This window comes from Falco naumanni, chromosome 7 (genome assembly GCF_017639655.2).
Source record: "Falco naumanni isolate bFalNau1 chromosome 7, bFalNau1.pat, whole genome shotgun sequence".
NCBI classification, from domain to species: Eukaryota; Metazoa; Chordata; class Aves; order Falconiformes; family Falconidae; genus Falco; species Falco naumanni.
In genome coordinates, this window is record NC_054060.1 from 44,894,510 (window position 1) to 44,918,101 (window position 23,592).

The 23,592-nt window shown below is 46.8% G+C and overlaps 1 protein-coding gene across 4 annotated transcripts in view; it reads right to left on the minus strand.

Moving 5' to 3' along the window:
• The window catches only part of PRDM11 (PR/SET domain 11), a 52,248-nt gene that overhangs the window by 15,756 nt on the left and 12,900 nt on the right, over nt 1–23,592 (minus strand). For 3 of the 4 annotated variants that reach the window (XM_040600226.1, XM_040600227.1, XM_040600225.1), the window contains exons 2-5: nt 17,287–17,405; nt 16,631–16,734; nt 15,438–15,700; nt 14,383–14,450 (exon numbers count right to left, since the gene is read on the minus strand). In XM_040600226.1, coding sequence (XP_040456160.1) covers nt 14,383–14,450; nt 15,438–15,700; nt 16,631–16,734; nt 17,287–17,402 — 551 coding nt within the window. In that variant the 5' untranslated portion in view covers nt 17,403–17,405. Of the gene's footprint in view, nt 1–2,500; nt 5,709–7,495; nt 7,909–14,382; nt 14,451–15,437; nt 15,701–16,630; nt 16,735–17,286; nt 17,406–23,592 lie in introns of those variants that run through there. The other variant, XM_040600228.1, reaches the window with a different exon arrangement.

Below are 23,592 nucleotides of genomic sequence, written 5' to 3' on the forward strand. Positions count from 1 at the left end.
TTCAGTAATTATTTAAACAGCAAGCTCTGGCACTGCCAAAATTAGCCAGACATTGGCTTTTATTAACCCTTTTTTTTTTTACTTTTGATCACAAAACAAAAGTACTTTTAAACAACCGGTTTGAGTATTTGAGAAGGAACGGCCTGGGCCAGTGTGGTGGGATGAAGGTCCTGAAAATGACACACAGCTAGTGCTGCCAGGCTGTCACTTCTGGGTGTTAGCAATCACTCCACAAAAGGTGTTATCAGGCATTCAGGCAGCCATGAGATACTCAGCCCCTGAGATACAGCAATATGCTGCAGCCAGTCTGATGCCCTGCAGCACAGGAGGTCCTAGAGGATGTTCTCCCCAGTCCAAGCAAAATGCCAGGATGCTTCCTAGCACTTGCTAAGTATTCTTAGCAGTGCTACCATATTCCTGCAGCTGCTTTGTATCCCACTGCTAAACATCACCCAGAGCAATGACAAGATCAGGCTGCCCTGTGAAGCAGCCTGGTTACCTGCAAAGATTTATTACCCTGAAGTCGCTTGCAGCTCCTTAATACAACATGCAGGGGACACAGCCCCACAGCTAGTGGCACTGAGAAATCCATGGGGCGGTGGCAGGACAGTCCGGTGCACACCCAGCAAACTGCATTTGACAGCAAGATTTAGAGAATTCTCTAAACGGCAACTTTGCGTGGGAAGGGGAGACCCTGGCTAACTATTCCCACCAGGGCTCGCTTTTATCATCAACTATTTCATTAAGCGTGAGAATGCTTTTCCTGTTCGCTGCTCCCCTCCTGCCTCTAAAGCCTCACAAGTTTGTGCCTAAGAGTATCCTTCAGCTCTGCTGCCCCACGTCCTGTGGCTCCAGCCACGTCCAGGAGCAGCAGGAAGGTGGGAGGAGAGCGCAGGCTGGAGGGTGCAGCTGCCGTACTGCTGCAGCCCTGCAACACGCCGCCGTGCCACCCGCTCCCATCCTGCATCCTGCAGCGACCCGCACTGCTGATTTCACCAGGAGGTATGAAGAAAGCCCTTAACAGAGAGTTGGGGAATAATCCAGTCACAAACACGTTTCTTCACAGCCGCTGGCAGCTAGTAACTGGTTTAGGCTCCTAGAGAGGAAGCTTTACATCTGTGATACTTCCCTGAGGTAATGTAAATGGAGATGAGATCATCCATATAAATGAACTGCTTTTGAACCAGCTACCCAGCCTGGCTCCCGGCTCCCGTGACCACAAAGGCACAAATGACACGTTACAAAGGATTGCACAAAACCCAAATTCCATCTGTTGGTCTAAGACATCTCGTGTGGCTGCACACCACAGGCCAGAGGCAGGCGCCTTCCCTGAAGGATGGAGGAAGTCAGCCCACAAAACAGGAGCTGCTTGGCGAGGCGAGGGCACAAACTGCCTGCTGAGGAGAGACTCACAATCTGCCTGCACTGACACATCTTCCCGAGGCCCAAGCGCTCACATCCTGAACAGCCCTCCCTGCGAAGGCTGGAAAGCAGCCAGTCCGCCTCCCGACGCCAAGCGCTCAAGCTAGACTGAAGCAGGAAGGGTACCTCGGCTTAGATGCCCAGACAGGCACGGCTAGGCTGACACAGGTGCTGCGCACACACAGCAACAGCGGGTTTCCCAAGGGACTGTGATCCCCGGAGGAGGAGCAGGGTCAGGACTACCACTGGGGCAGACCCAGCCACCCAGAGCTGTTCCTGTTCCTGCAGATGCATTGGCAGTAGCTGCAAATGGGTCATTTCATGTCCTGCTTGGTCCCAGGGATTGGCCAGGCTCAACACCACCACAGATTCTGCCCAGGCTACTCAGAACCAGCCACTGCACTGATGGAGACCATTTATGACCCCTTTGCAGCTACTGGGGCTTGGATCAACCCCACAGCCGTTAGAGGTACAGGTCCCTGCTCCACAGGGCCACCTTTCCCATATAGCCTTGCTAGCTAGCAGCAACCAACTATCTTCATCTCCCCTTTTTTTAAGCCACAACCCACTCCTGACACTAAATTGCCAAGTTTTAGGATGGTCCAGTGAGTATGCACAGAAAAACGTCACGGCATTTTTTGGCAGCAGGGACCAGTCCTCCCAGGAGGGGAATAATGCAGCCAGAAGAAACAGGAAGGAGGATGGAAGCCCCACAGATGGAGGGAGGCTCAGCCCCCTGCAGGATTTGCCCCATACCCCACGACTGCCCACTGGCCCCTCCATCGCTTACCCTCCGGCCGGCCCTGGGGGTGCTCCTCCAACACCCTGCCAGGGCAGAGCACCACAGGGAAAAAGGCCACTGGCCTTTCTCAAATCAGCATCAGGCACAGAGCCAGGGCAGGAGATCCCATGCAAGTCAGCTGCCAGCAGCCCAGGCAGAACGGGGTGCTGTACCTGCAAACCCTGCCTCGGCTTTCCAACACCGAGTGCCTCCAGGAGGTCCTGCATCTGTGACAGGCTTGCTACCGACTCAGGCAAAAATTGTATGAGAGAAACAAATGACTCACCCACAGCTGTGTTAAAAGAGTTATATATTTATTGCATTCTTAACAAAAATACTTTTAAAGAGAGAATTTTTTCAGCATGTACAAGACATGGAGATACTGAGGTTGAGCACAGCAGTTTGCTTTGTCACAGGCACTTACTTCAACAGCCAGTTAATATGATGGGCGCAGGAAGAAGCATCAGCCTTTGTGAGCCAGTACAGAAAAGCCACTCCACCGAGGGGTCTACACAGGTAGGAGATACATGCCCAGATCTGAGCCAATCTGTAATAGTCCACAGAGGAAACTGGGGGAGGCATCAGGCGGTTTATAGTACAAGGTCCTTTCTCCCAGCCAGAGCCCAGCTTTTGGAGGTTTGTATCCAAGGCTGCGCATGCTGCATCAGGCTTCTCTCTAAACACATCAGCGTGGGCCACCTGATGGCAGCGATGATGCCAACTCCCTCCAGTGCCCAGCACCTGTAGGAGTCTCCTCTGCAGATCTGAAGGTTCCCAGAAGGGATGCCCCTGGACAACATCAGAGAAGCTAATCCTATCAGTATATCCATGGAAGAACATCAGCAGGGACCAATTATAAAAATATAAAATACTACTTCTATATAGCAGCAGCACTATATTGACTCAGAAAGCCTTTAAAATATACCACTATTTTTTCAGTTCTCTGTAATTCATAAATTAGATCCACTTCTATCAGATTTCCCAATCTTCCCTTCATCTGAAGAGAGACTGTGACTTTTGCAGTACACAATGTTACAACAGAAGTAAAATGACATCTTCAGAGGAAGGTGAACAAGTACTGTTCTGGTCTGGCACCAGCACTATGAGGAACACCCTCTGCATGAAACCGACATGGGTCGTTCCTCAGAGAGGACTCTTTCTCCTTGCCAGACCTCTGCTTTCTTGAGCAAGGGCCTTTCACTGCACCACTAAAATAAATTACTTGAATTAGAATTACAGAACAATTAAGAAGAAAAAAGGAAAAGCACATCAGGAATACCTGATACAGCAGACATACAGTGAACTTTCCAGAAGAGAAACTAGTGCACTGTTTTCAAAGGACAGGCCAGAGAGATTAAAGATCCTTCAAGATCACATAAAACAAGCCATCCTTCTGTTATACTGCACTGTCTATGTTCAATTCCTGCTGAAGTTTATGCAACTTTTTGGCCAAGTCCGTAGCCCAGACATGGCATGACAATGCACATTCATATTAACTTGAATAGCTTCCTGCAACCCACATCCACATCCACCAGGATAGCCTGGAGATCAGCGGTGTGCTAACTGTATGTGGGCAACACCCCGGCCCTTTTCCCTGCTGAAGCATATCATGCAATGGCCCAGATTTTTCCAGAGATGAGGGTAGCATGGTAGGTGCAGAAGTGCAAATCAAGACAGACATGTAAAAAAGCTGCCACATAATGTTACAACCACCTGAGGTGACAGTATTAAAGCCTAGTTTCAGAATCAGGGTTGTGCAGGGGAACTTCATGCAGCACTAAAGCAATTCAAATGTAACACAGTTCTTTCTTGCATCTGTACGGGGAAAGAAAGCAGTACAAAACCAACGTGTCTACTATTTTAACCTATATAGCTGTGAACTTAAATTGTAAACTCTTCAAGAAAGGAAAACACAGTACTGATCCCACCCTAAATAACACTAAATGAAAGTAATTGTACTGAAGTTGACAGAAATACAGTGATATAAAACCGAATTGTTCCCAAGTTCAGAAGCAGGCCCTGTATCTTTCCTTGTTCCTGTGCAGTCTCTCACATTTTGAAGAGGGTGAGGGGGTTCAAAACTGAAGATTATAGCATGCAAGAAAATAATTATATAGTTCTCTATAAATGTTCTTATATTATGAAATAATTGTATTTTAATTGCAACTGTGAAGGGTAGGTAGGGGTTTCAGACTGGAGTAGATGAAGATTAAACTCTTTGATTTAAGTGCATGTGGTACTGCAGAATCCAGGCACATGCCATAGCAGCCCTTCTCAGCAGTCTAAAACCACAGTGCTCAACCTGTCCTCGGCCTTCTTCCCTTCCCTTGCACAAACTCTGCTTTTACACCCCTCTCCCCAAACTGTGTGTAAATCACAGCAAGCCCTGGAATGCTCATTATTGCTGAACATAAGATAAAAATAACAATCAGTAAGTCTTTAGAGCTGTAAAGATGTATGTCTGCAGAGCACATATACTAATTTGCAGGAAGATGATGGGAAGGCAGTAGTAGGGTAAATCTGCGGGCTGATTGCAAAGGGAGCTCTGTAGTACACTGTCTTAGTAAATAACATTTCACAGGCATGAGAAGAGATCAAGATAATGATTCCTATTTGCATCTCTTAGCTTATAGAGTATTCAAAGCACGGGGAAGTCAGTGAAAACTCCTGATCTCTATGAACAAAAAGATGTCCCACATCCCAAGCTCTATAAGATACGAGATTCCTCTCTGCCGTTGCACAGGGCCAACCCTACTATTCAGCTGCCATAATTCATACTGCTTGGTTAGCTAGCAGGGGGATGGACGGGTTGGGGCAGATGTTGACCTTCCCCACAGAGTACTCTTATATATGGAGAGGCCACGTGAGCATACAGCAGCTCAGGAAGGTGCACCCTTCTTTACTTTTTATGACACAGACTAAAAATGGTGTTTTCTCTTTCTTGACCTGGTAGTCCGTGCAGGAGGAGTCTGTTTTGAAGGGTTTTGGTTAGACTCTGCACTGGGCTCAGGGGGCTGTTTTGAGCAAGCTGCTTGCAGAAGAGACCCCTGCGTGATGCTAGGATCCTGTATCCTATGGAAAGCCTGGACCCCATCACGGATTTCCGATAGGGTCTGGCACATCTGGCCAACCTGGCTGGTGAGGTCAGCCATCCTCTGACTGATGACATGCATGCTATCTGCCATGTCTCTGTGAATAGCCACCAGCTCCTGGCAGAACTGCCTGAACAGGTCTGTTTGCTGTGTGTGAGAATGGAGAAGCTGGTGATCGAAGCTGGAGAGGGGTGGGCTCCTTGTGCGGGGGTGCGAGGGTCTGCAGGACGTGGTGGTGCGTGGGGATGGACGGTGCAGTTCCTGCCTTTGGCTGGTAGCTTCCAAATGGTCTGATGAGGAAGAACTGCGGAGGAAGGAGGGCCCAGAGAGCTGGTTGACTCCTGCACTGGCCCTCTGCAGTGATGAGAAGCGGTGTTCCTGAGAAGTGCCTGGCATCTCTTCGTCCTCGTCAGCTTAAATAGAAGAGGAAGCATGAATTATTAACGTGAAATCTCTCACAACCCTGACTTCTGTTTCATGGTATCTCAACACACATGGAAAAAGGGGTTCCCCTTCCCCCAGTCTGCCAGTTGAGACAAGCCTGTAGCTCCTGATGCATAACTCAACATGCACATGCTGCAACGTTAGCATCTGGGTGACAAGCTTAGCCATAAGAGGCCTCAAAAGTGGGCAAACCCAGTCAGCTGAGGAGGAATCCAAGCTGCCATGGTATCCTGCATACAGTATTGTTCATGACTAGAATACAAATCCATTTCAGACAGTAGGATGGCTTCCCTTCCCCAAAACCATAAGTAGATAGAACACTCCAATATTTTGGAAGGACAAAGGCTCCTGGCTTTTGGTCCAGTCTTGGAACACCCTAACACATTTGGTTCCTCATACCAAAACCCTGCTCCCATGTCATTTCTCTAGATCCTCTCTACTGAGAAAAGCATAGATGCAGTATCTGCTGCTCACAAAGTCTATAATGCAAAGCCACTGTGTGACTTGGCATCAGTAAGGTAACCAGACTGAGGCATAGCAGCAACAGGACCCTATAGTAATCGGGCAAGCATACCTGATGCAAAGCCAAACCCAAAGCAAAACACCACAGGAAAGTTCTCATTAGTCTGATAAATATCTAGTGATGTGCCAGTTCACCGGTACAGGCACACCAAGAATAAGAAGAGATGATACTTCACTTGTTGCAACTGCCCACTATCTCCTTGCACAAGCTGCATTCATTCTACCTCTGAAATAGCACAACTGGCTTCCAAGACAGATGTAAAGAATGACCAAGTCCCACTTTGTCAGTTCTTGAAGCCTTTTGTCCTTGCTCTCCCACTAACAGCATTACATTAGATTTGAGATAAGACCTAATGTGGTAGGACAGTGCCACCCATGAAGCTTTAGTTAGCTCACTTCTGAAGAAGTTATTCCCTCTTTCTCTCCTTTGTATCCCTAAAAGCTCACAGACCAAGAAGCTGCACCTCCACAGAGGAAAGCCATATGTATGCAACTGGGGAAAGAATCTGCAAAAAGCAGCTTGTGGTTCAGCACTGTAAGGTGCCTGAGAACTGTGGTTTCTAAGAAGATTAACTTAGAAAGCACGGCCAGTAGTTTCTTAAAAAACAGTGAAGAAGGAAGTCATTATCATCTACCTTTTTCATAGCACTTGTGTTGAGCCTTCAGACCACTAGTGAGAAACCAGTAGTGGCCTGGCCTCACAGCATAAACACCTGTGATGACTGAGCCCCCGCAACAGCCCTCTTGGAAGATGGCTACCATGCAAGGATCCCCTAGTGACTGGCAGATGATTCTCAGCATGACAGCATTGCTGTTTTACTGGAGCACATGCAAGATGAAGAACTCCTAATCCTTTACAAACACTTTTTGACAGACATGAGGTAGTTGCACTTCAACTACAGATGTTCCCTCATTTGTAGGATTAGTTCAGACTTATGACCCATTGGGAAAGTAGAATCTGAACAGTATCTACCCTTAGAACTAAGACAGTATAGAAAAGGATTAGATAAACAGATAAAGAAGATGATGTTCACTTGGCAACAGCTTACAGCTTTCCCTCAATCCATCTGAACACCCCATGACCACCAGAGCAGGCTGTCTTGAAACCAAACACAGCAGTAGGACCTGACTTTACAGGCAACCCAGCATCTCACAAAAACACACGCCACTTTTCTGGTGTCAAACTGTGATATGCAAGCATAAGACAAAGAGGTGTTAAGGCAGTGATACTTACAGCTTGTTGACGGGCTGTCAACCACGTCCAGATCCGCTCTCCGGAAGCTGTGTATCTGGTGTGACGAATGCAGCGTTGACTCGATGGCTCTCTCGTGGGCGGTCAGGACAATGGCCGAGGGCCGCCCCGTGCTGCTGGGGCTGGAGAGGGACCTTTGCATGAATGCCAGTTTGTCCTTGGTCCTTCTCTTCATGTCGTCCCATCTGTGTTTAATGTCTTTTACAGATCTGGGGACCTGGCTGACTGATGTGATCTGCCTGGCTATGCCTTCCCAGATCTTGTCCCTGTCAGCATGGGATAGACGCACTGTCTCCCTCCCAAACAGCATGGCTTCGTTTCGGGTCACCTCAGTGACCAGAATGTCCAGTTCTTCCTTGGAAAACTTGGGCTTCCTCTTTCGTTCAGCCATGTTCCTTGGGTTGAAGATCCCACAAAGCACAATTGGGTAAAAGGAAATCAGCGCAAAGCATCCCCCTGCATCCAACCACTTGGCCAGTGCAGCACTTGGGGCAGAGGAGTTCGGTGGGATCCAGCTCCCCCCACCCGCAACAACCTCTCCGTTTTCCTCAATTGGACCAGGAAAAGGCAGCCACTTTGTTTTTAAGAGGCAATTTTCAAGCTTAAGAAAAAAAACACCAAGCGACACTAGTGTGAAGGAGCCTTCTCAGCTTTACAGTTAAAATGAAATTTTACACTTCGTCTGATGCCCTGACTTATGTCTGAGAATTTCAGTACAGCTTCACATCACTTGCCACAGCTTGTGCACAGATAAAAGCATGAGAATTCACAATCACTGTGATAAATTAGCTTCTAAGGTGACACTGCTCAAAAATGTGTTCTTGAGGAAATTTAGAAGTCTGAAACGTACCTTATTGTTCTGCCTGGCACAACATGGAACGCAAACTTTTACATCACCCTTTCTGTTAAGACTTGCAGGATGTCATGCAAAGGCTACATCAAATTGGATCTTTTTCAGGGGAGAGAGATTTTGACTAGTCTCATGGGCAACTTCTGCGACTTTTTTTCATAAGGAAATGTCTTTTCTTCAGCACCAGGGGTACTGCACATCCAGAATTCATCTGCTTCACAGTAAGCTCTTATTTCACACAGAAATAGTTGCTGTTTCCCATTGTTCTCAAAAGGAATGAGGCCACCCACTTGTTTTTCCTGGCTAGGCTTTGCTGTCACTGCTGCTGACAGGAGCCTGCACCCAGTTTCTGGTGCTTCAAATGATAACTTGTAGCCTCAGCCCACTGAGAAGAAGAGGCAGCCATCCTGAGAATGAGCGGTTTTGTCCAAAGGGGGATGTTGGTGGTAACTTTTCCAGCCACAGTTGAAGGAAACTTTAAAAATAAACAAAACATTAGTCCTAACTTTTGCATTTTACTGGGGGGGGGGGGGGGGGAGGGGGAGGGGAAGGTGGCAGCAGATCTATTCGACAAGGAAAGAGGAAACAGAGTGTGTGAACATGCAGTTTTGCACATAAGCGAAGTGCGATTGCGGACAAGGGAATAATCCGCAGCCCGGGCAATGATCACACATGTATAAACATGCAGATGAGCACAGAAGAGATCAGAGACCATGGAGAAGCAGAACTGCTGGGAAAACTTGCCTTGATGTGAATTACAGCAGAGTGAAATAAAATGCCAAAATGGTTGTTCTAGTGCTACATATTACAAAAGATTACACATCTTTGAACAATTAGAAGCAGGGATGTCAGGAACTTTTTTTGAAAAAGGTCAACCTTTTTGGTGCTCACGTCATATAGTTCTTAGTATCTTAAACAGAAGTTCTTGCATAGAAATCTACATCATCACAGAGTTATGGTGAACACAACCCTCATCTGAGGTAGAAGGCTTCAGCGTTAATATAACTTGTCCCCAAAAGCTGTCACTATAAGCCTAGAAAATAAATGCTCAAAAAGGATATTAAGATGTAACATACAAGAAATAAGACAACCTAATAGATACGATGCCTAATAACTGTAACTCTGAAGTGACACCATGGGAAGGGAATAGACCCTGGCTGGGATAGCTCAGACCCTCCTCTTTAAAATATATTACATTTAATCCTGAAATTTTGGCTGAATGCCCTATCTCTCACAGGCAGACTTTAGCCACCCCAAAACACCTTCTGAAAAGTTGGTATAAGCAAAGGCCTCAGCATTTTTCCCACTTGCCCCATGTCTGTGATGGCCCTGCCGGCACCTCCTCAGAGATGGGTTCCTTCCAGCATTGAGGTGGCCCAGCAGAAGAGAGCTGGTTTGCAGTGCGCTTGTGTGAAAGGTGCTTGTGGGCTTCAGACTAAGAAAAACCTACAGAAAGGCAGTGACCCTTGTCAGATGTTGTAGTTTCTCCTTAAGTGCCGTTACACTGATGTTCTATGAATCTTACTGTCACTGCTGCCATCCATCAGGGTAAGTGGTAGAAGCCGTTAATCTTGGTTAAAGCTGGAAAACCAGCAGGAAACGGTGATCAAATCCAGGCCACATACAGGGACAGCTGGGAGCTAAGTGCACAGATGCATTTCACTGGGACAAAAAAACACATCCTTGAGACACTGTTTTGGCGGATCTTCATTTATGGAGGGACAGAAGAAGTGTTTAAGGAAGATGGTAGTGAAATGACAGAAAGCAAGCAAAGCACTCGCTACACTGACCTCAAGAAAAAAAACAAACAACAAACCAAACTCAAAAGGCAAAAGGAGTACTCCCAGTTGAACACTGGAAGAAGGGAAAAGGCTACGTGTAACTGAGCAAGGGAACATTTATGGTCTGATTTTTATCACATTCAGCAGAACTGGGCTTCATGTGTATTCCCCACAGGTACCCAGGACGGCACAGTACCGTCAGTGTCTCCTTGTGGTAGAAACAAACCTCCACTGACAAAGTGCTCTGGTGAAAACAAGTAACAGTGTTCTGCAAAGTGTCCCCGGGGAAGGGGTGAGCTTGCAGAACTCAAGTGTCTCCACAGCTGCTCAGAGCTGCTGGTGGGGTCAGGAAACCTCCATCCCCTCTTCTCTGCTGAACTCACGGCTGTTGTGCCTAGCAAAGCTGCACCAATGGGGACTTAGAGCCTTTTTTGCAATTCCCAGACAGGGCATCCCATCAAATGCACTTAGGACAACCTGTAGTAGACCTGAATATTTAGATTTCAGAGTTTCCACTCATTTGCACCAGCATGACTTGGGACAAAATAATTTTAAGATGGCAAACTCACGACACAGAGTAATGAGTTCTGGTTGGTTTTAATCACAAATTCAATTAATGTTAGGTTCCCAGAAGACACGTTAACCTCCTCCTTATAAAAATGCAGACAGTATTACTGTCAGAAAGATCCGCTTCATGTGTTTCCTCTAGCATACAGTACATCCCTAGGAGTGGTCACTGATATTTGGAAGTACCTCTCTGGGGATGCTGTGTGGGTTTTACCAAGCTCCAGAGGAGCCCAGCTATGACACTGTGAATTCATACCTCAGCCCAGGTCAACCTGGAAGTGCAAGATGGTACAGAAGTTTCTTTAAAAACACATGTGATGTTGTAAACAATGCGAACAGTGGGCACTTAAAGATCAAAGACATCAACCAACGCCACTTTTCCTGGCCTCTGAGAAACAAGTACAGAACCTTTCCCATAGCTCTGAATTATTTTTTTACAGGGATCACAGTTCTGCAGTGCTTCAGGATCCCTTTGCTCTGCATAAATTTCAGTCTGTAATGGATAAGAACATTTGCTCCACTTGCTGTGCTGCAGGATAATAGAGAGCAGTTTACAAAGTTCAACAAAATGACTTGTGCATAGGCTGGTGGCTTTTACTCCCCCTGAACACATAGGCAGACATAGTAACTCTGACTTTTAAAGCTCCCTTCCAAGCTCAATTATTGTATGAAGATCAAGTTGCAGACATCTCCATTATCAGGAGATACAGGAAGACTTACGAACAGTCTTGCTCCCCATGACCTCTTTGTTACTATGTTTGGAGGGGAAAGGAAGCAAGGGGGATAGCAAAGGAGAACAAAGTGAGGGAGTCTTGCACCAGCCTTTTCACATGGGCTGCGGGAAATGATGAACTTGAACTGTGCCAAAAGCCTGAGAACTCAGGTACTCACATGTAAGAAGGGATACAGATTATAGATGCTCAGACTAGCCTGGAAACCCCACACGTGAGGCACCTCACTCTACAAATTCAGCTAGGCACCACAAGTTTGCTGGTACTTCCTAGCCTGCATCTCAGTCTTGGCCAAGTGGTACATACACAGAGGGATGTTTCCTGGACTTCCTGAATTACTTTCATTTTAGGACAGATCCATTTTTATTTTTTTTAGAGGTTCCCAACAACTCAGAGGTAACCAGGAACAACGGCTGGTTCTGCACAATCCTTCAGAAGCCCCAAGAACTCCCATCAGCAGCAGTTTACAGTTTGTGTCCAAGAAAGCACCGATTTTGCTTGATGTTTGCTGCAATCCATGGTAATCAGTTACCCTGAGCCCCCAGAAAACTAAGAACAGAGGAAGAGGTTTACACAAATCCCTGCAAGTCAAAGCCATGGAGTTATAATAAAGTACTGGAAGCAACAACGCTTTACTCTGGACAGAGATGAAGGGTGCATTATCCTTGTGCCAGCAGCCTGCTTAGGAGAACATGCTCCCAGTATCAGGAGTTTCTCTCGACTGACTGATTGATGAGGGAAAGGGGAAGAGGATGTTACCATTGCCATGCCATCTGCCACACTTCATACTCCTTCCTCCCTGTCATCCACTGCGCTGCATGAACAGTCACTTGAAATTAAACCAGCAAGTGGTGCAGTGTACACATTGTCCTCAGTGGGAACATGAAAATGGACTCAGATGTGGTAGTCAAACAACAAAAACAATAGCCAGATCTACAAGGAGAGAGAGGATTCAGCCCAAGCTGCCGTCCCCATGCCATACCCACCTACCCAGAGGGTGAGTAGATCTGCTTTGCAAAGCACTCCATCTGTGAGTGATGGCAAAGAGCACCATCTGAAAAACAAAAAGAGCGCTGTCTACAGCGTCCTGGAAGTATGGTTTCTTTGGGTAATCTCCACGACAGGTAATGTCCTAGCACAGGATATTGAGCGTGCCTCAGTTTAAAAGTTGCTAACAAACAAAACCAAGGCTTTTTGAGGACCACTATCTCCCACCTGAACTGTCAGTCATACTCTACAAAATACTGCTACTAGAAGCAATTTTCAAGAGTAAAACTGGAAAGATCAGCAGGACTGGTATAGCTTGCACAGGTCCTTTGATAACACCCTTCCCCAGAAGAGCTGCAAACATCCCCCTTTCACAAAACCGTAACCTCCTTGCCTTTCAAGGCTGTACAGAATGGCTTAGACCACACTTGTCTGAAGACTTAACCACGGCAAATACAAGTTTAGACCAGAACATCCTGGTTTTGCTGCTGGGACCATAAGTAGTGCCCATTTAAATCCAGACATCAAGCTTATGTTCATGGCAGCAGGAAGAAGAGTTAATCATAGGATTTTTGCTTTTCAGGACTGTGTTTTCCCCCCAGTTTCACTGTCATCCAGGCCACATAAAGATCCAGATCTAAGAAAAAAAAAAATCACACCAATTTTTGACCTTTGCATTCTCTACTTCAAGAAAGGTGTCCCCCTACCTATCTGTCTACTGTACCACTCTTCTTTTAGAAGCAAGAACTCCAACCTCAGCCCAGGTCAAGTGTTTTCTCTCATCCAGTAGTGAACAACTGTAACAGCTGGATTTCTTACAGAAAAATGAGATACTTCGTTGAACTTTAAGAACTCCAGTGTCAGAACAGCTGCTATGCATGTGAAGACTCAAACAGAGCAAAAATGGTACAACCAGATTTGACCATCTAGGTCAGTTTTGCATCTAATCTACCTGTACTTCGTGCCCTCTCTTCCCTTAGGACTGACAACTGAAAATCCTAGACATCCAGGCCAACAAACTAGTTAATCCCCATGCTGCTTTACTCTTGTATGAAACACCTTCTTGACAGCAACCACTTCCCAAATTCATTCCTGAAAGCAGGATTGGTCCATATATGGGACAGGCCTCGGTATGCAGCAATGCCCCGTTCTGGTGACTCCCCATACACACAGGGCACTTCAGCGCTTTGCCTCCGCCTCAGGAGGCTGCAAGACTGACCTACATTTTGCAGATACGTGCCAATACTTGAAGCACTGCATCATGGTTAAACATGTTCCCTTACTACCACAGTTAACAGACCAGAGCCAGCCCCACTCCTGGTTTAGTAGTGACTGGTATTTGGGTTCTGGTCTACTAAGTCCCAGTGCCGGCAGAGGGAGTGCAAGCACACGCATCTTTTCTGTGTTCACAGTTGCAGCAACTCCCTCCATGTTTCTCCTAACACAGTAAAGCTGATGCTACCAATGAGCCACCACAGACAATTGTTTCAAGTGAAGCCCAGAAAGAAAACAAAAAAATTCACCTCTTTCACTGTCTGTCAAATGGGAAAGGAAAAAAAAAAAACAAACCCAACCAGAATCAAATGTTACCTTGAGGATTATGCAAAGCATTTTGCAAATATTTGAACATAAAGTAAATTTTAAAAAAAATAACGTAGCGAGACCTGTCAGTGTTTGTAAGAGTGGATAAATAGGATCATCTTTATCATTTGTCCTCATTCCAGAAAATAGCCATCCTCCATACACACACCCTTGTTTTAGTCCCTTATATTGAATCTGATTCCGAAGATTCTCATCACAATAAATACTGAAAGAGCACGAATACACCCTTTACAGAAGGGGTTGTGGCATTTTGGTTTGTTTTTCTGTCACACAAAACAACAAGGAGTGTTTGATGGCCTCTCTCTGGAAGACAGAGCTGCAAAAGGGAAGGCAGAAGAGAACTGGTCTCACCTCATCCAGTTTGCTTTGGTTTCATCTGTCCCATCGATGGATTTGTAGCGGTTGTTCTTATCAACAATCTGCAGAACAAGAAAACAGATAAAGCATGTCAGCTAGCTGGTCCAGACAGGAGAAGGTCTATGCCTCTCAAATCACTGCTTCAGTTCCAGCCTTAAGTCAGGACATGAATCTCTATGCCATGAATCTCAGCTTTCCTAGTACTACAGACTGCTACCCCGGACATGTGTGTGGAAGCTACTCTGAAACGATTAAGAGGCATTTTCCTATGTACAAATGTCCATAACAAACAACTATGGATGCAGCTGATAAAACTGTTACACAGTCCTGAGATACACAAGATGAACTTCCCTTTCAGGACAGGGCTGAGACACACATTTATTTTACAGACAGGAAAGCATGACCAGTATTTTGTATCAGCAGCTCTCGATTTTTTCCCACCTATAACTCAAGTCCCACATCTCATTTCTCAAAATTAATATCCATTGGTCTAGCGACATCTCTATCTCATAGGCTAACCAATGCCTGTAGTACTAGGGGAAAAAAAACAAGAGTTTGGTGCTGGAGTTTGCATGTAGATCAGTTCCTGATGGACTGGATCTCCTCTTTCCTGGCCTCCTGGGCCACCTGCTCTGCTCAAGCAGTCTGGGAAGGAGTGCTGCAGGCCCACAACAGAGCTCTGCAATCTCTAGATACAATCCTTCCTCTGTCCTCAAAATGATGACCAGAGCAGAGAAAGGTACTGGAGGAGCCCTTAAGGTTGAGGGCGGATGGAAGACACAGCAAGGGGGAGAGGAGAAGCAAGCTCTGCTTCCTACAGCTGTGAACCAAACTCAGGTGCCATGGCACCTAGTCTGCTTTCATGTATCTATACCCTTATGCTGCTAATAATTATGGTAGGTCAACGTTCACCTATTGCCCCTGTGGGTCAGCGGAAGATCTTCAGAGAAGGGGGATACTGCTGAGGTTTGGCTCCACAGGCCCCCAAGTCCCCCAGCCCTGAGCTGCATGGCGGGAGTATCACTTTGCTGGGGAGACATGTCACTCACCAGCCACGAGAAGAATCCTGCGGACTTGTCCTGGCTAGAGATCTGCCCCTCATATGGCCCGAAGATGTGACCTTTGGGGATCACCTCATTCATACAGCGCACATCGTTCTCCCCGTTGGGCTCTTTCACCACCTCCATTCCAGGCGGGATGGTCAGTGCTGCTCGGTCAGGGTTGCCAACGGGCACCGGGGTGTCAGACACGAACACTGGGGGACCATGGTTCGGGCACTCATCCACGAAGTACTCCTGACAGGACTCGCAGACTGTGGGTGTGAGGGAAGCAGGAGTTAGAGTGGTCAGATATGATGCCTGTACAGGCTCACAGAGCTCATAGGACGCACAACGCAAAGGCCAGCATGCCCCAGCTCCCCAGTATCCCCCAGGCCTGGCTCAGCCCCCTCCGCAAAGCCCAACCTCCAGGCACACAGGCACTTCACCGACTGCTCAGTTGTTTTGCCACACATCTCTCAGCAAGGGCCTGCCCCAATCCATTCCTGCCTAATGCCTGTACTTGCATGAGCCCTGGTACCCTACACAGATTCACCACTGACAGCTACAAGGACAGGGAAAGGCTCCATCACCGTCTGCAGAGACAGAGGCTGGGGGCTCCTTGCACATCCCCAGTTTGTAGGAACATCCTCAAGCCAAAATGTTTGATTCCCCACAAACCAGATGGGAACTAAAATAAAGCATCCCTGAAAACAAATATCCTCATCATACAGCCTTCATTCTGTGCTTGGGAGAGAGACAAGCATCTTCAGGCACTTGCCCTGTGTCCACACAGGCACTCGGGCCTACAATTTGGTATTTTGCAGGTATGCAAATGTAACCAGCACCAGTTTTCTTTCCCTGAACATGCGTGGAAAGAGCTGTGATCTGTGCAATGCTCCCTTCACAGTTTCTTAATTCAAGCCTTGGGGTTTTGCAAACCCTTGGGGTTTTCCAGCTTTTTTTCATGTTTTTCATGTTTCATGTTTCCAGCACACTTTCTACCTCCCTCCCTACTGCTACACAATGCACAAGCTGCTTTTGTGCAACAGTTTTCACATCAATTGTGCTGGTCTTTTCAGGAGAGCACACAAATTTGTCCCTGGCTGTTTTCTTCCCAGCTTCCCACCCCAAACTGACAGGTTGGCGAGCAAAAGTCTATACAAGCGGTAGCGCTGCTTTTCCCTCACTCACAAAACACTTACACCAGAAATCCACTTGCTGAAAGCTCTTGGTCATGATCAAATCCCGTTTCCCTTTCAGTTTCTTGGGCTCCACCTCCATGGACTGTGGGTCAGGCCTTCCAAAGCTGGGGAGGGAACAACAGAAAAATGACAATAACCTACAAAGACACTGGGACCGCATGCAGAGAGGAGCAGAGGCAGCAGGGCCTGACCAACTCCTTTAGTCCCTACACCAGCAGCAAACAAATGATTCAACTTGCCATCCAACCTGCCACAAGCTGGTACCTGAGATGTTTTCATGCCAAAGCCTACAGCAGGTAGTGGCTTCAGCTGGAACACCTCCACACCTGGCATGTCCCACACTGAGCACAAGAGTGGCAGAGGTGACTCCCAGCAGCAGACAGGCATGGCTTCCCTGCTACAGCCCGAGGAACGCGCTGCTCAAGGCGTCGATGCAAGGCATTGCCTACAAGGCAGGCCAGCACTGCGCACCTCACATGAACTAGTGCGCACAGCAGCCATGACCACCCTTGTCACACGCCTCAAGGCAGATCTCACAGGGGAGCATTGTAGTAGCTTTGAGAATTGCACATATAATTCTCAAAACCAACTTTAAACTGGGGAGAAGGTGGAGAGAAGGGGGTTGGAGTACACTGGGCTGAAGATCAGTCACATACCAAGGCTGTCCATACTCCTGGTCCCGGCACGGAGAGCAGGTCTCTGTTTTTATCGTCACCATTTCCCCTAAGGAAGCCTGGGTCTGGATCAAACAGTCCTTCAAGTTTTCACTCATGTTCTGAAAAAGAATGAAGGAAGGTAGGAGGAAAAAATGAGCAGCCAGGAAATCAGAACCTTCCTGTCCCAGGCCAGGCCAAGGCCAGCAGAGCAGGCTCCCTCCCGGCACCACGAGCCGCCGTCACGCACCGGGGCGCCTACACCGCATGCATGTGGAACCCCTTTCTTGTGCTGAGAAGGAAAGAACAGCTCAGTTGCAGGTCAGGTAAAGAGCATGAGACAACATGGAGCAACCAGAGGCACGGGGAACGTGAAGTACGCTCCACAGTGCCCCTTAGAAACCTTGCACGTGGAATTTAAGATGGATGGGTGGGATGTGTTAATGGAAACATGGAGCACCACTACTCAGAGTAGGTCTTTGGGGATAAAACGACAAGGAAGAGGAACGCAGGCTGTGGCATGAATCAGGATCTGTCTATGACTATAACATATGTCTCCATCTGGGAACACAGTGCAGTTTACTACACCCCTGCAGATGAAGCTTTCTGTGTGCCCCAGACACACCTGACAAACACCTGCAGGACTCCACTGCAACTGCACAAGTCATGCTCTCCATCTCTTGAGGAGACCAGAGCTGAACTACCACCACCCTTCTGGCACACAAGCTGCAGTAGTGAAAATGCTTCTCCCTCAGCTCAACACAAGAGCCAGGAACCACTTAATCATGTCTAAGGACAGCAAGCTCCAAAACAGTAGTACTTCCCCCATCATAGGTTGGTGCTGAAGACCAAATATTGGTAAGGCAAATGATAATTCAGAATCGGTTTAATTAATACTAAGATTTTTGGAACGGCTGCTAAGCTTCAGAGCATCCCTGCTTGAAACAAGGAATAAAGCAGAGCGTCACATATCTCTTTCTTGCATTCATCTTAAGACTTCCCCCAAGACACACAAACAGGCTGCTCTCAGGCACCATACCAGATCAGACAGGCTCACAACTGCTCCCCACAAAATCTCCTCAGACAGGCTCACAACTGCTCCCCACAAAATCTCCTGCAAGCCCCCTTTCCATGTCCGCTGTCCACTGGCATGCTCTGTTACACTGCTTACTCACAGTGCCCAGCATAGGGGCCTCAGCAGCTAATCAGACCCCTTCTGTCAGGTGATCTGGTGGAAGAGCCCATCCCCATCACAACTCAGTTCTGGACATCCCAAAATTCATGTTCTGAGGTCACAAAGCCCTGACAACAGGAATTTTCTTATTACACACATGCTTGTATGGGACTGAGCACCACAGAAGTCTGGTCTGCATTTGTGCCTGTTTACAGCAAGAAGGAATATTATTCCCAGCCTCTGTGGCTCCTCTTTGTGCCAGGGGACAAATGATTAATTTTTCCAGCCCGACTTCTCACATGCCAATGTGCAGCCTGAAAGACCTTTATGAAGCCTGTATCAAGAAAGCACTAGTTAATATTCATATAGTTCTCTGAAAGCCAAGCCTCAGCCTAAGTACAACTAGATACATGTAAACATACACACTTTTAAGCCATTACAAGATGCCCAAAACAAGACACACTTTCTTTCAGAATTCCCACAGTCGGTCAGAAGGAAAGCAATATTAAGGGCAAGGAAGGGCTCGTTATTTTGGCAGCCTGAGCCTCTGGTCTGCACTCTCTGGAGCCAGAGGGAAGCTCTCCAGGCCTGTCCCCATGCACCAGCTAGTGCTACAGGCAGAGGCTACCTGCCTTTACCAGAGAAGAAGGAAAAGTCTTTCCTGAAAAGTCTGCAGTAGAGGAGCTCAGGAGGGAAAAAGCAGCAGCTGATATGATAGAGGGGGAAGATGTTAAGGAACAAGAAGAGATGGGTGCTGCCCCAGAGCTGGTTATCTGTGGGGCCTGAGCTGACACAGGATAGGCAGATGCTGGCTTCGGGGCAGACGTTCTCAGTCATAAAAGCCACCCATTTTGGAAAACTGAAGGACAGGGCACCTGCAGTTAAAACACCCACGTCCCCAAAGCTTCAGTAGGAAGAGATGGAGACATCTGTCTCTGAGGAGACAGTGGCTTTTCCTTTCCCACTCCTTCCTCGTGGAGACTCCTCAATTACAGAGTGAGAGACCCTATAATGGTGCAGTCTAACTTCCTATGCAAGACAGGCCACGGAGGTTCCTTCAGTGAACTCCTGGTTAAGTTACAGTGTACTACCAACAAGACAAGGGTAAAAAAAATAAAAATAAAAAAAAAAAAGAAAAAGAAAAAGAAATCCAGTGTTTATTTTACATATGCAACTCCTCACTTTACTGTATGGCTCATTTTGCAGCCCTCCCTTCATGGTTCTCCCTGAAGTGCCTCCAACTTATCAGCAACATCCCTGCACAGCACAGGCCACAGCACTCCAGCACTGACAGCAGCAGCACCTTGCACAGAGACAACAACCTCCCTGCCCCTCCTCAGGATTTCCATGTTTGCATCCAAGTACTGCATTTACCTCCTGGTCACTGTGCACAGCTGGGGTTTGGTGAACTGCCGTGCTGCCATAAGAGCTCTAGCTCCTGCAACAGGCCACTGCACACCCCTTGCCAGCTCTCCTACCTGCTCAGCAGCCAGGTGCCCAGTTTTAAAACATTCACACAACTCTTTGTTGTCTCAGCCAGTACGCACACGATCGCAACTCCACCACTAACTTGCCTCTTTTCATTACTTGCGATTTGCCCAGACTTTGCATTGCCCACAAACGTAATCCAAATTAACTTTGTGTCTTCCTCCAGGACACTGACAACCTTAGAATCATAGAATCATTTAGACTGGCAAGGCCCTTTAAGATTGAGTCCAACCATAAACCTAACACTGCCAAGTCCAACACTAAACCATGTCCCTAAGCACCACATCCACATGTCCCTTAAACACCTCCAGGGATGGTGACTCAACCACTTTCCTGGACAGCCTGTTCCAATGCTTGACAACCCTTTTGATGAAGAAATTTTTCCTTATATCCAATCTAAACCTCTCCTGGCACAACATGAGACCATTTCTTCTCATTCTGTCGCTTGCTACTTGGGAGAAAAGAGCAACACCCACATCTTGACTAGCATCAAGTAAAAAAAAAAACAATTCCCAGCTGACACTACTAGAAATACACTATCAGCAATGGCTCTCCCTTTTGGTGTCACACTGTGACCTTTCATTTAGTCAGGCTTTCACTTATTCCTAGAATCGTGGAATAGTTTGGGTTGGGAGGGACCTTTAAAGGTCACCTAGTCCAACCCCGCAATGAGCAGGGGCATCTTCCACTACATCAGGTTGCTCAGAGCCCCATCCAGCTTGACCTTGAACGTGTCCAGGGATGGGGTATCTACCACCTCTCTGGGCAACCTGTTTCACCACCCACATTGTAAAAAAAATAATTCTTCCTAACATCTAGTCTAAATCTACCCTGTTTTAGTTTAAAACCATTACCCCTTGTCCTATTGCAACAGGCCCTACTAAAACGTCTGTCCCCATGTTTCTTACAAGCCCCCTTCTAAGTACTGAAAGGCTGCAGTAAGGTCTCCCTGGAGCCTTCTATTCTCCAGGCTGAACAACCCCAACTCTCTCAGCCTCTCTTCACTGCAGAGGTGCTCCAGCTCTCAGATCATTTTTGCAGCCCTCCTCCAGACCCGCTCCAACAGTGTGTGACACATTGAATCATTCTAGCTGCTTATCCTGGTAACGTAGCACACCTTCAAGTGCATTAAACAAACAAGATACACCAACACTTTTACCTGTATCAAGCAAAATTATAGCAACATCAGAAACCCACACCATGTTAAAAAAAGACCTATAAAAAAAAAAAATCTGTACAGACTGCTATTACAATTAACATCCCCTTAAATCATGACCAATCCAATCCCTATCAGCTATTACACTATTTTACTGGACACCAACATCAGACTGAAGGTAGCCTAGTATCCTAGTTTGTCCAGATTAGACTTCATATTAGCTTATTTATGATTAACACACAGCATTCTTTTCAGTCTAACTCATTACATATACTTTTTTAAAATTAGCATTTATGGCTGAGAGAGCACTGCTCAGCCAGTTCTTTTAAAATCCCTGGATGCAAGTTAGCAAGAACAGCAAACTTAAAAATGTACTGCTGTAGTAGCTGCTGTTTGGTAATTTCCCATGCTACTACTACAACAGAGAGCATTATGCTGCTGCTGTAACTGGTACCATCCACCAGCTACAGGAAAAAAAGTATTTGACATTTTTCCAGTTCCAGACATCAGTAGATGACTCTGCTTTTAGGATTATTTTAGCTTCTGATGTGTTTAAAGCTGCTTTTAGTTTTTCCTAATTTCACCACCCATTAGATTCTCGCCCTTGCCCCTTCTCCTCTTGCTTTAGTTTTCCACAATTACAAGAGTCTAGTTCACGTTCTGCACTTTTCACTCCCTCCACTTTATTGTTTTGGGGGCATTGGGCAATTTTTATAGTTCTGTTTGTTCTAACACCTAAATATGAAGATCCTCTGAAGATTTCAGATGATGTGGAGAAGCACCATGTAAGCATAAGCAGAGCAGACTCCATAGTTACTGCTGAAGGTATTCTAAGGGGGTACTCGACCTCCTATGTGCATGTCCCTGTGCCCATCAGGACACTCAGTCCTCCCAATGTCAGTGCAAACAGAGCCTACTGCAAAGTCCTGGCAGGGTGTCAGAAAGGACAATCCCTAAGTGAGAGGGATGCTGTGAAGATCCCAGCGCTGTCTGCACACGACATCAAGTCCTTTGGACAGCAAAAGCAGTCATGGTATGAGGCACAAAGGTCTTCGGCAGGCCCAAGACACCAGTGTGACCACTACAAATCCCAAGAGGCATCCCTGGGTTCACAAGTGGTGCCATATAACCTCTCCTTTTTCTTTACAAAGTACGCAAGGACCTGCCATGTTTCTGCATGACATGCTAAATACTGCAGTGGCTTTACCATACTGCTCACAGAGAAGTAGAAAACACAAGAATATCTGAGCTGTCAGTCTCTAAAGTGGGGAAAAAACATCCAAATGGGGTTAAGCACGAATGAACCTGTGAATTTCCATCCTCAAGTATGCCACCTTTATCACTGCCCCTCTTGTAGTTATTAGTTAACAGCCACAGACTCTTATCTGTGTGGATCAGCCTCCAAAACAGAGCTTTAATTTTACATTTTACTGGCACATTTCCCAGATTGGGACATTCTTGCATGTGAAGCAGCTGTATAGGAATCCATCTCCTCCTCAGCACACAGCTCCTTCACTCAGTTTCTCACTGCCAGCATTCTAGAGGTCATCCCCTCTTCTTTTAAGATCGATCTTGCATAGCTTGTACCACATTTTGAAGTACAGGCCCATGGTGAAAGACGGACTTGAATTCATACGCTTTTTCTATAGCTGCATATTATTAACAGAACTAGTAATCCAGAACAGTCAGCTACTGACGAGCTGAGAAGGGGGAATAAAGCAGCACATTCAAGGCTCTGAGCTCCCCTCCAAACAGCCACGAAAGACCCAAGCTGACTGTTTTTCCCGACATGAATTCCCTTACCAAGGCCCTCGGCCATGCCAACCATTTCAAGTCACTTTACGAAGTACCAGTTGGCTATGCAGCTCACGCTGGCAGCCAATGCAAACACTGAAAGATCCCACAAAATAAGAGAGAGAACCAGTTTGCTCAGAGGAGGACCACTGTCCACAGACAGATACTAACCCCATGCTCGACTGGGAAAACTGCTTTTGCCGTGACAGTTGCCACAACACTGGCTTAATTTCCCCCACTCCAAAGTGTGACATTCCCATGGGTGAAGCTGTCCTCCATCTGCAGCAGAGCAGCATCCTGGCATGGTGAAGGCTGGTGGCAGGGCAAGACCTGACGACCTGCCTCCCAGCTTGATGCAAGGCCAGGGCTCTTCTCTGACAACCACAGAGCAGTGCTGAATGCAGCCTGCACAGCTGGAGACAAGCTGGAGCAGTCACAAATTCAAACTTAGTAAAAATTACAGGGCATGGATGATGCAAGATTTGAGCAGCATGGGCTGCAACTAGGACTTGTTTAAATCATTGTCAATTACACCACTACAGTCGATAGCCATGAATTCACCAGAAGAGAAGTATGAAGCATTTTCTTTGAGTTTTGAATTCTGAAGACACTGAGGAAGGCCAGGACTACAAGAAAGACACCTGAAAGCACCACCGGTTTTGCTGCAGCTTTCTGAAGAAACTTGGAGCACAAGCTT